At 48.5% G+C, this 17,050-nt stretch overlaps 2 protein-coding genes across 2 annotated transcripts; one reads left to right on the top strand and one right to left on the bottom strand.

Moving 5' to 3' along the window:
- Positions 1 to 287: 287 nt before the first annotated feature.
- On the top strand, positions 288 to 1,664 carry PHYSODRAFT_469664 (hypothetical protein; the record flags this gene model as incomplete). Its single annotated transcript, XM_009518440.1, has 3 exons — positions 288 to 479; positions 546 to 932; positions 1,008 to 1,664. 3 exons carry the CDS (start codon positions 288 to 290, stop codon positions 1,662 to 1,664), a joined length of 1,236 nt encoding a protein of 411 aa, XP_009516735.1.
- A 3,389-nt stretch (positions 1,665 to 5,053) lies between these two features.
- On the bottom strand, positions 5,054 to 8,332 carry PHYSODRAFT_322974 (hypothetical protein; the record flags this gene model as incomplete). The annotated part of the gene is made up of 3 exons (XM_009518439.1): positions 5,054 to 5,265; positions 5,360 to 5,620; positions 8,314 to 8,332. The coding sequence occupies 3 exons, from the start codon at positions 8,330 to 8,332 to the stop codon at positions 5,054 to 5,056; spliced, it is 492 nt and encodes a 163-aa protein (XP_009516734.1).
- Between the last annotated feature and the right edge of the window lie 8,718 nt (positions 8,333 to 17,050).

The following is a 17,050-nucleotide window of genomic DNA, read 5'->3' as shown; positions in this document are numbered from 1 at the left end:
ACGCTGACGCCTCCAGCCCCGGAATGAAGCGGAACAATTATCCTCGAAGCCTCAAACTCAACCTGGTACTCGGCGGGACGGCGCTTTTCGTCATGTGCTGCTCGATGATCTTCACGCTGGGCCCCCACGTCATCAAGACAACCAGAGGAAAACTACGCGGCGTGCTGCGCTCGAACAAAGGACCAGTCGAGCCGTTTGGAGCGGTTCAAGACGAACAACAACAACCTTCCGATCAGCTGACCAAGAAGACCACACTTGCAGTGCACTCCAGTCACGAGCCACTTGCCATGGGCGAGGACTTCTACACGTCCGACTTCAGCGCGAACGACACGTCCACGACCATCATCTTCAACGTCTACCGGGGCGAGCCCGAGGCGTTGCATATTCAACTGGACGCGGCGCTCAACCAGGAGAACGTGGAGCCGCCCAACGTCTGGGTCATGTGCTTCAACTCGCCCAGCCGACACCTGTACGAAGCCGTCCTGGACGCAACACGAGTAGCGTACCCCGCCCAAAGCCACCGACTGGTCTTCACGGTGTCCGAGTTCAACCACAAGTTCCACGGACGCTTCCTGCTCGCGTACATGGCCACCACCAAGTACGTGCTGATCGTGGACGACGATAAGGCCATCGACTCCACGACTGTGTTCGACTACATTCAGTACATGAACATCAAGAAGGGTGTGTGGGGCAACAATGGCCACCTCCGTGCAGCGACGTTCGAGGGCTACAAGAGCTGGCCGACTGTGGGGTATGACCTCTCGACCACGGACATGGAGGAGCAGGACTACCTCTGCGGCATGTGGTTCCTGGAGCAGTCGTGGCTCGAGTACTTCATGAAGGAGCGGCCACCGTCCTGGGCGACGTCGGAAGACATGCACCTCTCGCATGTTATGAGGAAGTACCTGAACCTCAACACGTACGGCGGCAAGGTGGCTCTAAACGCCACCGCGTTGCCCGGGAAGGAGTACGCAGCGACGAAAGGCTCAGCGCTGGACCTGCGCGAGTTCATCTTCGACCACCAGCTCGGCCGCGGCAACAAGGTGGCGAACGTGGAGCAGCCTCTCGACTCGCTTGTATACGCGGAGACGGTCGAAGACATCGAGACGTTCATCGCGAAGTTGGATGCCTGTCCTCTCATTATTAGAAGCTTCAGTGACTCTCCGTGGTGCAATGCCGGCCGAACGGCTGCGGTGTTCCGCGGTGCCAAGGAGCAGAACGTCAACGGTCTCATCGCCGCGGCTGAAAGGCTCTGCGCCAAAACTCAGTGCGAGTACTTCAGCGTCAAGCCCTGGATCAGCCACGGTATCAAATACTTCAACATGCGGGAAGGCTACGGCCAAGCCAACACGGGCGTCGAGATTCCGTTCCAGACGGGGGCGTCCGACGTATTGACGTCGCTCGTGGGCATTCTGAACAACGTGTTGCCCGAGACGTTGTTCGTGCCGGACGTGGCTTCGATGCGGTGGCCTGAGGTGGAGGACGCTTCGAAACGCAACCGTCTGCAGATCTACCACCGCACGGTGCTGTTGGCGGTGGACATCCACCGGAGCTCCAAGACGAACGGAAAATGGGACCACCGGGACGACGAGACAGAGCAGTTCCCGAGCGGGATGAAGACGTTCGTGTGGCGGAAGGATGAAACTACACTCTATGAAAGCTGAGTGTTCATCTTAATTTTGCTGAAGAATATATGAAGTTTACCGATGCATTGCGTCCGTTATTTATTGCATAATAACGCCTTGCAGAAAAAAATAAAACTTGCCATTGGGTATAATAACATTTTGAAGTTACTAGTAATTGAACACCTCAGTCGCGTTGCTCCGTTGAGTTGCTTAGGGGGCCGACACCCTGTAGTGGAGCCCCCACCCTCTAATTGATTCTGTAACTCTATCAGTCACCATGGGCATTTTTTGTAGTGTAGTGAAGCAAACTTAGAGTCTCAGTTTAACCCATGCAGGTCATCGAACCAATAAGCAATTAACAGCACTGGAGGGGCTGCATGATGGAGTCTTCATTATCAGCTAATGCTATCGCGAGATTCTCTATTCTATCGGCAGCAAGTGGTTGCGAGGAGCATAGCCAAAGCAAACCCGCGCGGGGTGCCCGTGAAGCATGTCCGCGTAGGAGGGCCCAGCGACTAGCAGGGCAGCGAACGAACCCGTCGTTGCGACTTGGCGCTAGTTGCGTAGTGCGGGGTGTGGGTCCCCAAGGTATAAGGAGACCACCTGCGCCACTGCCTGGAGCTATCTGTAGGCTACAGGCTGTAGCTTCACAGAGTATTGGACATGATGAGCTTTGCGTAGACGTATCCATGCGGGAAAGTTGAAGTGCACTCTCTTTTAGCAATTCTAGCCTTGCCAACTCACTCGTAGTAATGGATGCAAGCGCTGACTTGGCGCTCTAAATCGGAGTGAAGTCAGATGGCATTTTTTGCGATCTAAAGTGTAGCAATTTATCTAAAACCAACATTCGCTTCTGACACGCACTAAATTATATAATAGCACACTTTCCCCACCAATAACACCCATCAAGTCCCGATGACTCAATGGGCTTGTTAGGGTTAGAACCTGAAGGCCCAGGAACTTTCCCTTGCACCGGGTTGATGTTTCCTCTGTGCACCGTGTTTCCGCTTAGTCAACTGACGAGCGTCACCAGCCACGAGCAAAGCTCTCACACACAATATAAACCTCGCAGGCCCTCAGGAAAGAAGGGTCCCAGCCAGTCACGGCTTGATACGAGGGTGCCGGAGCTATACTCCGGCGCGAAGGATAAATGAAATGCGGTCTCGCTCCTCCACTACACGGCGATGACTCGCCCTTCGTATACACGACCACCTCTTCTCTTCTCTTGGTCTGACCACGGGTAAACACACGCTATGATACTAGCAGGCGCGTCCACCGACAGTCATAATCAGACCACTTAAAAAGGGGAGAAGTCACTTTTACCACTTTCTGCTAGGAAGTGACCCATCTTAGACACAGAATGTGGGAAAAGTGGGATTTATGGGAATAACGAGTTGCTGCTACTCTAAAGCTTAAGGTAGAGGAGACAGACGCTTCCACTGCTTGCAGTACAAGACGCCTTCGAGAGCTAGGTCGGTGAGGGCCGTTCGCTTGTCAGTCTTCGCGCACCCTATGAGAGAGAAGTCAGCCTCCACGGTGGCCGTGTTTGGGAAGACTGTAGCAATTCCTCCACAAAAACTTGCCAGCATCGGAAATCTTTCCGCTGCGTCGCCAAGGCGCCACATCTCGTGGAAGTCGGCAAGACGGTGGTCAAATTTGTCGATGCTGTGCGGATGGGTTTGTTGCTTCCATACTCTCGGCAAAGTACTTTGAACTCATGTCCAATTTTGTCGATCCCTTATTCGCCGAAGTGTTGCACGAGTCTATCGCGGTGGTCATCGATCGTCCTCGACAGCTCAACCATTTTACTCGATACCAGCTCTTTTGGTGTTACGGGTGGTGACGACTCCGTTGATTGTGTCAAAGCAAAGATGCGTGAAATGGCCAAAACGTACATTCTTGCCACAGCGGCGACAACAGTGTTCTTTTGCGCTGCAGGCAGCAACTGAAAACTTTTGCAGACCCATAAATCCAAGTTGGTCACGTACGTCACAGTCGCCGAATGTGAAATAGCAAAACTGCCGTTGACTTCGTGTTTGCTGACGGGCAAAGCTTTGAGAGCAGCCGCGCTCAGCGGACCCACTGCTCCACTCATGCTGAGAAGTCGATCAACTAGACCGTCAAAGCGAGCATCTTGTTCACAGGTCGAAGAGCTGTGCTTGGCCGGCAGAATTGTTTTGTAACTTACCGAAACCGGGTATCTTTCTAACCGAAATAGAGTACTTGTTAACCTAACCAATTACATTTAAAGCTACGAATGGCTACATGTATTACTCTGTAGCTCAGGGGTTGTTTGCTAAGTTTAGCACTAAAATCAAGGACAAGTCTAAGATAAGACTAAAAATTACGAGTTATTACTACAGCGGGCGGAGAAACCCCGAGCTACCTGTGCGGGTCAGTGTGCTAAGACCAAGTCAAAAAGATGTTCAAGTGAAATGACAACAGCGCTTCAACTCACAAAATTGCCGAAATTGCTCGAATTCCATTGACTATTAAAGGCTGGATTTTGACGAATCGCTGCTCGAATGAAACCGGTCCAATCTGAGTTTATCTTGGTTTTTGTATTGGATCACCAGATTGTGAATCTCCAACGCCTGGCAAAACGTGATGAATGCCCTCAGACATTGCACGATATCATATCCGTTTCTTGGTTTCTCGGGATCCTGCTTTGCTTATATGTATGACAACATGAGTACCTTTCGTCTCATGTGTGCATTGTATCGCTAGTGTTGCTGGATGCAACTGGGTAGGTCGAAACACTGGGTCATCGGGCTTGCAAATCGTTTTGACTTACTGTATGTATGTGGCGGGCTTGGGGTGGGCTATGACTTTTTCCACCCGCTGTACTTTTGTGAAAGGTTGCTAAGGATTTCACTAATAAACTACGCTATGCGTCCGCTGAAGCATACTTTATAGCTGGGCAACGCTTGTCAATATCTCGTGCTATCATGTCTGCTAGCTCGAGCTACGTAAGCTGTACGCCTCAAATGTTGAAAGCTTAGTACATCGTCTCACATTAGACATGCTCGCCAAACATGGAACGGAGGGTGTTAATATTGTCACTGCAGATTTGGATACCTGTATGTTATTATAGGTGGCATTCTGGCCCATAACGAGCTCTGGTTCGAATGTAGACGAAGCGATGAGTTGCGTAATTTTAAATAAAAAGACAGAGCGATCTATCTACCTGTTGGGTAAGCAAATGCCGCTCATTTCGCAAAACTCTGACGATTGACTGCTAAGGCTTCGCGGGTGCTGGAATAGATCGTCCAGACTCTCTCTCTCTGTATATCAACACCTTTGCCAATCCAAGTTGGCAGTAGTGTAAGGCAAAGCCGAGAGTCACGTAAATACGAAAAATATTTTTTTCAAAAAAATATTTTCGAGGATTAGTACAGACCAATGTGGATTTAGTCCACAGCAAACATCTAAGTTCCATTCTCCATGGGCTCGCTACGAATAGCAGCGGCGACAGACAGCGCACAGTGTCGCGCCATCTTGTTAACGAGGCGCATGTCAATGCAAGGCATGCAGTGCTCCACGGCTATCTCGAGCAGTCGCATCCTACGCTCCGTCTTCTGGCCGTGCGGCACGTTGATCATCTCATCGTGGCTCAAGCCCAGATACGCCTTGATGCGAGCTTTTAAAACGCTAAAGCAACCTGCACAATAATACATTGTATCGCTTCAGTACCTCTAAGTATATCGCACCAAAAACAGATAAGCTAGCCGTACCTTCGATCGGGTTACACATAGGCGAGTACGGCCCTAGGCGTAGCAACTCCAGATCCGCCCGCTGTTGGACGAGATCCTCCGTCTGGCAGTGGGCAGGCGCGTTGTCCAGGACGATGACGATGGTCTTGCCGAGAAAGTGGTCGCGGTACACGTCGTGGGCCTCGACCGCGTCGTATACCTCGTCCACAAACTCGGCATTGACCTCCATCTTGATGCTGCCACGACGCGTGGCGTAGTGCACGAGGCCGACTTCGGGGGAAACTGCGCACTGCACCTGTAAGTTAGCCCCCTTAGAGGGAGGGAGCTTGACGATCGCGCGTTGTCCGACAAGAGCGCGACCTTGCGTCCGCTTACAGTACAGGTTGTAGTTGGTCTCGTCATAACACTACAAGGCTAACCAGTGTGCCTACAGATGTAATACTTGGTTGGCTAGGCGTCTGTAGAGTACCCGTAATGCTTGTTGCACAGATTGCGCCGTTAACATCGAGTTTGTATACTGAATTAACGCTACTCCCTCCGATATTGATATTTCCGTTTATGTCCATCAATAACCGATCACTAAGAGCATATCTCCAGAAGTAGCATTTCGGCGTTGTAGCATTAGCGCTACCCCGTACGCCTTGTTCCATCTGATAATAGCTCACGATATTGATACTGGCTGTCGATGTATTAGAATAATTTTGAATGGCTAATCCTTTCGAGAAAACGCTATCAATTATCAGCGAACCTAGCGTTCCAACCGATGTGATGTTAGGCTGGGCCGCGGTTTGTAGCGTATCTGTAATAGATGTGGCTGTAAGCGATGCTAGCGTACCAATCGATGTGAGGTTAGGCTGTGCCGCGGTCTGTAGAGTACCAGTGATTCCTCCGGAAACTGTAAGCGATGCTAGCGAGCCAATCGATGTGATATTAGGCTGTGCCGCGGTTTGTAGCGTGCCTGAAATCGATGCTGCATCAATTGAATTGAGTCCGGTCAGCGTTCGGTTAACACCGGTATAAAATAGATTGCCTGCAATAGTCAGTCCACTCAGTGTTCCTAGCGATATGATATTGGGCTGCGCGGCAGTGGATAGAGTGCAATATGTTTGTCCGCCCACTACAAGGCTAACCAGTGTGCCTACAGATGTAATACTTGGTTGGCTAGGCGTCTGTAGAGTACCCGTAATGCTTGTTGCACAGATTGCGCCGTTAACATCGAGTTTGTATACTGAATTAACGCTACTCCCTCCGATATTGATATTTCCGTTTATGTCCATCAATAACCGATCACTAAGAGCATATCTCCAGAAGTAGCATTTCGGCGTTGTAGCATTAGCGCTACCCCGTACGCCTTGTTCCATCTGATAATAGCTCACGATATTGATACTGGCTGTCGATGTATTAGAATAATTTTGAATGGCTAATCCTTTCGAGAAAACGCTATCAATTATCAGCGAACCTAGCGTTCCAACCGATGTGATGTTAGGCTGGGCCGCGGTTTGTAGCGTATCTGTAATGGATGTGGCTGTAAGCGATGCTAGCGTACGAATCGATGTGAGGTTAGGCTGTGCCGCGGTCTGTAGAGTACCAGTGATTCCTCCGGAAACTGTAAGCGATGCTAGCGAGCCAATCGATGTGATATTAGGCTGTGCCGCGGTTTGTAGCGTGCCTGAAATCGATGCTGCATCAATTGAATTGAGTCCGGTCAGCGTTCGGTTAACACCGGTATAAGATAGATTGCCTGCAATAGTCAGTCCACTCAGTGTTCCTAGCGATGTGATATTGGGCTGCGCGGCAGTGGATAGAGTGCAATATGTTTGTCCGCCCACTACAAGGCTAACCAGTGTGCCTACAGATGTAATACTTGGTTGGCTAGCCGTCTGTAGAGTACCCGTAATGCTTGTTGCACAGATTGCGCCGTTAACATCGAGTTTGTATACTGAATTAACGCTACTCCCTCCGATATTGATATTTCCGTTTATGTCCATCAATAACCGATCACTAAGAGCATATCTCCAGAAGTAGCATTTCGGCGTTGTAGCATTAGCGCTACCCCGCACGCCTTGTTCCATCTGAAAATACGAAATGATATTGAGACTGGCTGTCGATGTAGTACTATCATTCTGAATGGTCAATCCTTTACCAAAAACTGAATTTATACTCAACGAACCTAGCGTTCCAACCGATGTGATGTTAGGCTGGGTCGCGGTCTGTAGAGTACCAGTGATTCCTCCGGAAACTGTAAGTGATGCTAGCGTACCAATCGATGTGTGCCGCGGTTTGTAGCGTACCAGTAATCGGTGCTGCAGCAATTGAATTAAGTTCTGTCAGCGTTCGGCTCGCACCGGTAAAAGAGAGATTGCCAGCAATTGTTAGTCCACTCAATGTACCTACAGATGTGATGTTGGGCTGCGCAGCGGTTTGTAGCGTACCAGTAATCGAAGTGGCTGTAAGCGATGCTAGCGTACCAATCGATGTGAGGTTAGGCTGTGCCGCAGTCTGTAGAGTACCAGTGATTCCTCCGGAAACTGTAAGCGATGCTAGCGTACCAATCGATGTGATGTTAGGTTGGGCCGCGGTTTGTAGCGTGCCTGAAATCGATGCTGCATCAATTGAATTGAGTCCGGTCAGCGTTCGGTTAACACCGGTATAAGATAGATTGCCTGCAATAGTCAGTCCACTCAGTGTTCCTAGCGATGTGATATTGGGCTGCGCGGCAGTGGATAGAGTGCAATATGTTTGTCTGCCCACTACAAGGCTAACCAGTGTGCCTACAGATGTAATACTTGGTTGGCTAGCCGTCTGTAGAGTACCCGTAATGCTTGTTGCACAGATTGCGCCGTTAACATCGAGTTTGTATACTGAATTAACGCTACTCCCTCCGATATTGATATTTCCGTTTATGTCCATCAATAACCGATCACTAAGAGCATATCTCCAGAAGTAGCATTTCGGCGTTGTAGCATTAGCGCTACCCCGCACGCCTTGTTCCATCTGAAAATACGAAATGATATTGAGACTGGCTGTCGATGTAGTACTATCATTCTGAATGGTCAATCCTTTACCAAAAACTGAATTTATACTCAACGAACCTAGCGTTCCAACCGATGTGATGTTAGGCTGGGTCGCGGTCTGTAGAGTACCAGTGATTCCTCCGGAAACTGTAAGTGATGCTAGCGTACCAATCGATGTGATGTTAGGCTGTGCCGCGGTTTGTAGCGTACCAGTAATCGGTGCTGCAGCAATTGAATTAAGTTCTGTCAGCGTTCGGCTCGCACCGGTAAAAGAGAGATTGCCAGCAATTGTTAGTCCACTCAATGTACCTACAGATGTGATGTTGGGCTGCGCAGCGGTTTGTAGCGTACCAGTAATCGAAGTGGCTGTAAGCGATGCTAGCGTACCAATCGATGTGATATTAGGCTGTGCCGCGGTTTGTAGCGTGCCTGAAATCGATGCTGCATCAATTGAATTGAGTCCGGTCAGCGTTCGGTTAACACCTGTATAAGATAGATTGCCTGCAATAGTCAGTCCACTCAGTGTTCCTAGCGATGTGATATTGGGCTGCGCGGCAGTGGATAGAGTGCAATATGTTTGTCCGCCCACTACAAGGCTAACCAGTGTGCCTACAGATGTAATACTTGGTTGGCTAGCCGTCTGTAGAGTACCCGTAATGCTTGTTGCACAGATTGCGCCGTTAACATCGAGTTTGTATACTGAATTAACGCTACTCCCTCCGATATTGATATTTCCGTTTATGTCCATCAATAACCGATCACTAAGAGCATATCTCCAGAAGTAGCATTTCGGCGTTGTAGCATTAGCGCTACCCCGCACGCCTTGTTCCATCTGAAAATACGAAATGATATTGAGACTGGCTGTCGATGTAGTACTATCATTCTGAATGGTCAATCCTTTACCAAAAACTGAATTTATACTCAACGAACCTAGCGTTCCAACCGATGTGATGTTAGGCTGGGTCGCGGTCTGTAGAGTACCAGTGATTCCTCCGGAAACTGTAAGTGATGCTAGCGTACAATCGATGTGATGTTAGGCTGTGCCGCGGTTTGTAGCGTACCAGTAATCGGTGCTGCAGCAATTGAATTAAGTTCTGTCAGCGTTCGGCTCGCACCGGTAAAAGAGAGATTGCCAGCAATTGTTAGTCCACTCAATGTACCTACAGATGTGATGTTGGGCTGCGCAGCGGTTTGTAGCGTACCAGTAATCGAAGTGGCTGTAAGCGATGCTAGCGAGCCAATCGATGTGATATTAGGCTGTGCCGCGGTTTGTAGCGTGCCTGAAATCGATGCTGCATCAATTGAATTGAGTCCGGTCAGCGTTCGGTTAACACCGGTATAAGATAGATTGCCTGCAATAGTCAGTCCACTCAGTGTTCCTAGCGATGTGATATTGGGCTGCGCGGCAGTGGATAGAGTGCAATATGTTTGTCCGCCCACTACAAGGCTAACCAGTGTGCCTACAGATGTAATACTTGGTTGGCTAGCCGTCTGTAGAGTACCCGTAATGCTTGTTGCACAGATTGCGCCGTTAACATCGAGTTTGTATACTGAATTAACGCTACTCCCTCCGATATTGATATTTCCGTTTATGTCCATCAATAACCGATCACTAAGAGCATATCTCCAGAAGTAGCATTTCGGCGTTGTAGCATTAGCGCTACCCCGCACGCCTTGTTCCATCTGAAAATACGAAATGATATTGAGACTGGCTGTCGATGTAGTACTATCATTCTGAATGGTCAATCCTTTACCAAAAACTGAATTTATACTCAACGAACCTAGCGTTCCAACCGATGTGATGTTAGGCTGGGTCGCGGTCTGTAGAGTACCAGTGATTCCTCCGGAAACTGTAAGTGATGCTAGTGTACCAATCGATGTGATGTTAGGCTGTGCCGCGGTTTGTAGCGTACCAGTAATCGGTGCTGCAGCAATTGAATTAAGTTCTGTCAGCGTTCGGCTCGCACCGGTAAAAGAGAGATTGCCAGCAATTGTTAGTCCACTCAATGTACCTACAGATGTGATGTTGGGCTGCGCAGCGGTTTGTAGCGTACCAGTAATCGAAGTGGCTGTAAGCGATGCTAGCGAGCCAATCGATGTGATATTAGGCTGTGCCGCGGTTTGTAGCGTGCCTGAAATCGATGCTGCATCAATTGAATTGAGTCCGGTCAGCGTTCGGTTAACACCGGTATAAAATAGATTGCCTGCAATAGTCAGTCCACTCAGTGTTCCTAGCGATGTGATATTGGGCTGCGCGGCAGTGGATAGAGTGCAATATGTTTGTCCGCCCACTACAAGGCTAACCAGTGTGCCTACAGATGTAATACTTGGTTGGCTAGCCGTCTGTAGAGTACCCGTAATGCTTGTTGCACAGATTGCGCCGTTAACATCGAGTTTGTATACTGAATTAACGCTACTCCCTCCGATATTGATATTTCCGTTTATGTCCATCAATAACCGATCACTAAGAGCATATCTCCAGAAGTAGCATTTCGGCGTTGTAGCATTAGCGCTACCCCGCACGCCTTGTTCCATCTGAAAATACGAAATGATATTGAGACTGGCTGTCGATGTAGTACTATCATTCTGAATGGTCAATCCTTTACCAAAAACTGAATTTATACTCAACGAACCTAGCGTTCCAACCGATGTGATGTTAGGCTGGGTCGCGGTCTGTAGAGTACCAGTGATTCCTCCGGAAACTGTAAGTGATGCTAGCGTACCAATCGATGTGTGCCGCGGTTTGTAGCGTACCAGTAATCGGTGCTGCAGCAATTGAATTAAGTTCTGTCAGCGTTCGGCTCGCACCGGTAAAAGAGAGATTGCCAGCAATTGTTAGTCCACTCAATGTACCTACAGATGTGATGTTGGGCTGCGCAGCGGTTTGTAGCGTACCAGTAATCGAAGTGGCTGTAAGCGATGCTAGCGAGCCAATCGATGTGATATTAGGCTGTGCCGCGGTTTGTAGCGTGCCTGAAATCGATGCTGCATCAATTGAATTGAGTCCGGTCAGCGTTCGGTTAACACCGGTATAAGATAGATTGCCTGCAATAGTCAGTCCACTCAGTGTTCCTAGCGATGTGATATTGGGCTGCGCGGCAGTGGATAGAGTGCAATATGTTTGTCCGCCCACTACAAGGCTAACCAGTGTGCCTACAGATGTAATACTTGGTTGGCTAGCCGTCTGTAGAGTACCCGTAATGCTTGTTGCACAGATTGCGCCGTTAACATCGAGTTTGTATACTGAATTAACGCTACTCCCTCCGATATTGATATTTCCGTTTATGTCCATCAATAACCGATCACTAAGAGCATATCTCCAGAAGTAGCATTTCGGCGTTGTAGCATTAGCGCTACCCCGCACGCCTTGTTCCATCTGAAAATACGAAATGATATTGAGACTGGCTGTCGATGTAGTACTATCATTCTGAATGGTCAATCCTTTACCAAAAACTGAATTTATACTCAACGAACCTAGCGTTCCAACCGATGTGATGTTAGGCTGGGTCGCGGTCTGTAGAGTACCAGTAATCGGTGCTGCAGCAATTGAATTAAGTTCTGTCAGCGTTCGGCTCGCACCGGTAAAAGAGAGATTGCCAGCAATTGTTAGTCCACTCAATGTACCTACAGATGTGATGTTGGGCTGCGCAGCGGTTTGTAGTGTACCAGTAATCGAAGTGGCTGTAAGCGATGCTAGCGAGCCAATCGATGTGATATTAGGCTGTGCCGCGGTTTGTAGCGTGCCTGAAATCGATGCTGCATCAATTGAATTGAGTCCGGTCAGCGTTCGGTTAACACCGGTATAAAATAGATTGCCTGCAATAGTCAGTCCACTCAGTGTTCCTAGCGATGTGATATTGGGCTGCGCGGCAGTGGATAGAGTGCAATATGTTTGTCCGCCCACTACAAGGCTAACCAGTGTGCCTACAGATGTAATACTTGGTTGGCTAGCCGTCTGTAGAGTACCCGTAATGCTTGTTGCACAGATTGCGCCGTTAACATCGAGTTTGTATACTGAATTAACGCTACTCCCTCCGATATTGATATTTCCGTTTATGTCCATCAATAACCGATCACTAAGAGCATATCTCCAGAAGTAGCATTTCGGCGTTGTAGCATTAGCGCTACCCCGCACGCCTTGTTCCATCTGAAAATACGAAATGATATTGAGACTGGCTGTCGATGTAGTACTATCATTCTGAATGGTCAATCCTTTACCAAAAACTGAATTTATACTCAACGAACCTAGCGTTCCAACCGATGTGATGTTAGGCTGGGTCGCGGTCTGTAGAGTACCAGTGATTCCTCCGGAAACTGTAAGTGATGCTAGCGTACCAATCGATGTGATGTTAGGCTGTGCCGCGGTTTGTAGCGTGCCTGAAATCGATGCTGCATCAATTGAATTGAGTCCGGTCAGCGTTCGGCTCGCACCGGTAAAAGAGAGATTGCCAGCAATTGTTAGTCCACTCAATGTACCTACAGATGTGATGTTGGGCTGCGCAGCGGTTTGTAGCGTACCAGTAATCGAAGTGGCTGTAAGCGATGCTAGCGAGCCAATCGATGTGATATTAGGCTGTGCCGCGGTTTGTAGCGTGCCTGAAATCGATGCTGCATCAATTGAATTGAGTCCGGTCAGCGTTCGGTTAACACCGGTATAAGATAGATTGCCTGCAATAGTCAGTCCACTCAGTGTTCCTAGCGATGTGATATTGGGCTGCGCGGCAGTGGATAGAGTGCAATATGTTTGTCCGCCCACTACAAGGCTAACCAGTGTGCCTACAGATGTAATACTTGGTTGGCTAGCCGTCTGTAGAGTACCCGTAATGCTTGTTGCACAGATTGCGCCGTTAACATCGAGTTTGTATACTGAATTAACGCTACTCCCTCCGATATTGATATTTCCGTTTATGTCCATCAATAACCGATCACTAAGAGCATATCTCCAGAAGTAGCATTTCGGCGTTGTAGCATTAGTGCTACCCCGCACGCCTTGTTCCATCTGAAAATACGAAATGATATTGAGACTGGCTGTCGATGTAGTACTATCATTCTGAATGGTCAATCCTTTACCAAAAACTGAATTTATACTCAACGAACCTAGCGTTCCAACCGATGTGATGTTAGGCTGGGTCGCGGTCTGTAGAGTACCAGTGATTCCTCCGGAAACTGTAAGTGATGCTAGCGTACCAATCGATGTGATGTTAGGCTGTGCCGCGGTTTGTAGCGTACCAGTAATCGGTGCTGCAGCAATTGAATTAAGTTCTGTCAGCGTTCGGCTCGCACCGGTAAAAGAGAGATTGCCAGCAATTGTTAGTCCACTCAATGTACCTACAGATGTGATGTTGGGCTGCGCAGCGGTTTGTAGCGTACCAGTAATCGAAGTGGCTGTAAGCGATGCTAGCGAGCCAATCGATGTGATATTAGGCTGTGCCGCGGTTTGTAGCGTGCCTGAAATCGATGCTGCATCAATTGAATTGAGTCCGGTCAGCGTTCGGTTAACACCGGTATAAGATAGATTGCCTGAAATAGTCAGTCCACTCAGTGTTCCTAGCGATGTGATATTGGGCTGCGCGGCAGTGGATAGAGTGCAATATGTTTGTCCGCCCACTACAAGGCTAACCCGTGTGCCTACAGATGTAATACTTGGTTGGCTAGCCGTCTGTAGAGTACCCGTAATGCTTGTTGCACAGATTGCGCCGTTAACATCGAGTTTGTATACTGAATTAACGCTACTCCCTCCGATATTGATATTTCCGTTTATGTCCATCAATAACCGATCACTAAGAGCATATCTCCAGAAGTAGCATTTCGGCGTTGTAGCATTAGCGCTACCCCGCACGCCTTGTTCCATCTGAAAATACGAAATGATATTGAGACTGGCTGTCGATGTAGTACTATCATTCTGAATGGTCAATCCTTTACCAAAAACTGAATTTATACTCAACGAACCTAGCGTTCCAACCGATGTGATGTTAGGCTGGGTCGCGGTCTGTAGAGTACCAGTGATTCCTCCGGAAACTGTAAGTGATGCTAGCGTACCAATCGATGTGATGTTAGGCTGTGCCGCGGTTTGTAGCGTACCAGTAATCGGTGCTGCAGCAATTGAATTAAGTTCTGTCAGCGTTCGGCTCGCACCGGTAAAAGAGAGATTGCCAGCAATTGTTAGTCCACTCAATGTACCTACAGATGTGATGTTGGGCTGCGCAGCGGTTTGTAGCGTACCAGTAATCGAAGTGGCTGTAAGCGATGCTAGCGAGCCAATCGATGTGATATTAGGCTGTGCCGCGGTTTGTAGCGTGCCTGAAATCGATGCTGCATCAATTGAATTGAGTCCGGTCAGCGTTCGGTTAACACCGGTATAAGATAGATTGCCTGAAATAGTCAGTCCACTCAGTGTTCCTAGCGATGTGATATTGGGCTGCGCGGCAGTGGATAGAGTGCAATATGTTTGTCCGCCCACTACAAGGCTAACCAGTGTGCCTACAGATGTAATACTTGGTTGGCTAGCCGTCTGTAGAGTACCCGTAATGCTTGTTGCACAGATTGCGCCGTTAACATCGAGTTTGTATACTGAATTAACGCTACTCCCTCCGATATTGATATTTCCGTTTATGTCCATCAATAACCGATCACTAAGAGCATATCTCCAGAAGTAGCATTTCGGCGTTGTAGCATTAGCGCTACCCCGCACGCCTTGTTCCATCTGAAAATACGAAATGATATTGAGACTGGCTGTCGATGTAGTACTATCATTCTGAATGGTCAATCCTTTACCAAAAACTGAATTTATACTCAACGAACCTAGCGTTCCAACCGATGTGATGTTAGGCTGGGTCGCGGTCTGTAGAGTACCAGTGATTCCTCCGGAAACTGTAAGCGATGCTAGCGTACCAATCGATGTGATGTTAGGTTGGGCCGCGGTTTGTAGCGTGCCTGAAATCGATGCTGCATCAATTGAATTGAGTCCGGTCAGCGTTCGGCTCGCACCGGTAAAAGAGAGATTGCCAGCAATTGTTAGTCCACTCAATGTACCTACAGATGTGATGTTGGGCTGCGCAGCGGTTTGTAGCGTACCAGTAATCGAAGTGGCTGTAAGCGATGCTAGCGAGCCAATCGATGTGATATTAGGCTGTGCCGCGGTTTGTAGCGTGCCTGAAATCGATGCTGCATCAATTGAATTGAGTCCGGTCAGCGTTCGGTTAACACCGGTATAAGATAGATTGCCTGCAATAGTCAGTCCACTCAGTGTTCCTAGCGATGTGATATTGGGCTGCGCGGCAGTGGATAGAGTGCAATATGTTTGTCCGCCCACTACAAGGCTAACCAGTGTGCCTACAGATGTAATACTTGGTTGGCTAGCCGTCTGTAGAGTACCCGTAATGCTTGTTGCACAGATTGCGCCGTTAACATCGAGTTTGTATACTGAATTAACGCTACTCCCTCCGATATTGATATTTCCGTTTATGTCCATCAATAACCGATCACTAAGAGCATATCTCCAGAAGTAGCATTTCGGCGTTGTAGCATTAGCGCTACCCCGCACACCTTGTTCCATCTGAAAATACGAAATGATATTGAGACTGGCTGTCGATGTAGTACTATCATTCTGAATGGTCAATCCTTTACCAAAAACTGAATTTATACTCAACGAACCTAGCGTTCCAACCGATGTGATGTTAGGCTGGGTCGCGGTCTGTAGAGTACCAGTGATTCCTCCGGAAACTGTAAGTGATGCTAGCGTACCAATCGATGTGATGTTAGGCTGTGCCGCGGTTTGTAGCGTGCCTGAAATCGATGCTGCATCAATTGAATTGAGTCCGGTCAGCGTTCGGCTCGCACCGGTAAAAGAGAGATTGCCAGCAATTGTTAGTCCACTCAATGTACCTACAGATGTGATGTTGGGCTGCGCAGCGGTTTGTAGCGTACCAGTAATCGAAGTGGCTGTAAGCGATGCTAGCGAGCCAATCGATGTGATATTAGGCTGTGCCGCGGTTTGTAGCGTGCCTGAAATCGATGCTGCATCAATTGAATTGAGTCCGGTCAGCGTTCGGTTAACACCGGTATAAGATAGATTGCCTGCAATAGTCAGTCCACTCAGTGTTCCTAGCGATGTGATATTGGGCTGCGCGGCAGTGGATAGAGTGCAATATGTTTGTCCGCCCACTACAAGGCTAACCAGTGTGCCTACAGATGTAATACTTGGTTGGCTAGCCGTCTGTAGAGTACCCGTAATGCTTGTTGCACAGATTGCGCCGTTAACATCGAGTTTGTATACTGAATTAACGCTACTCCCTCCGATATTGATATTTCCGTTTATGTCCATCAATAACCGATCACTAAGAGCATATCTCCAGAAGTAGCATTTCGGCGTTGTAGCATTAGCGCTACCCCGCACGCCTTGTTCCATCTGAAAATACGAAATGATATTGAGACTGGCTGTCGATGTAGTACTATCATTCTGAATGGTCAATCCTTTACCAAAAACTGAATTTATACTCAACGAACCTAGCGTTCCAACCGATGTGATGTTAGGCTGGGTCGCGGTCTGTAGAGTACCAGTGATTCCTCCGGAAACTGTAAGCGATGCTAGCGTACCAATCGATGTGATGTTAGGCTGTGCCGCGGTTTGTAGCGTGCCTGAAATCGATGCTGCATCAATTGAATTGAGTCCTGTCAGCGTTCGGCTCGCACCGGTAAA

The sequence above is a fragment of the Phytophthora sojae genome, assembly GCF_000149755.1.
Source record: "Phytophthora sojae unplaced genomic scaffold PHYSOscaffold_1, whole genome shotgun sequence".
In the NCBI taxonomy this organism is placed as follows: Eukaryota; Oomycota; class Peronosporomycetes; order Peronosporales; family Peronosporaceae; genus Phytophthora; species Phytophthora sojae.
Note: the sequence above shows the minus strand (reverse complement) of the source record. Positions and strands in the feature narration are given on the sequence as shown.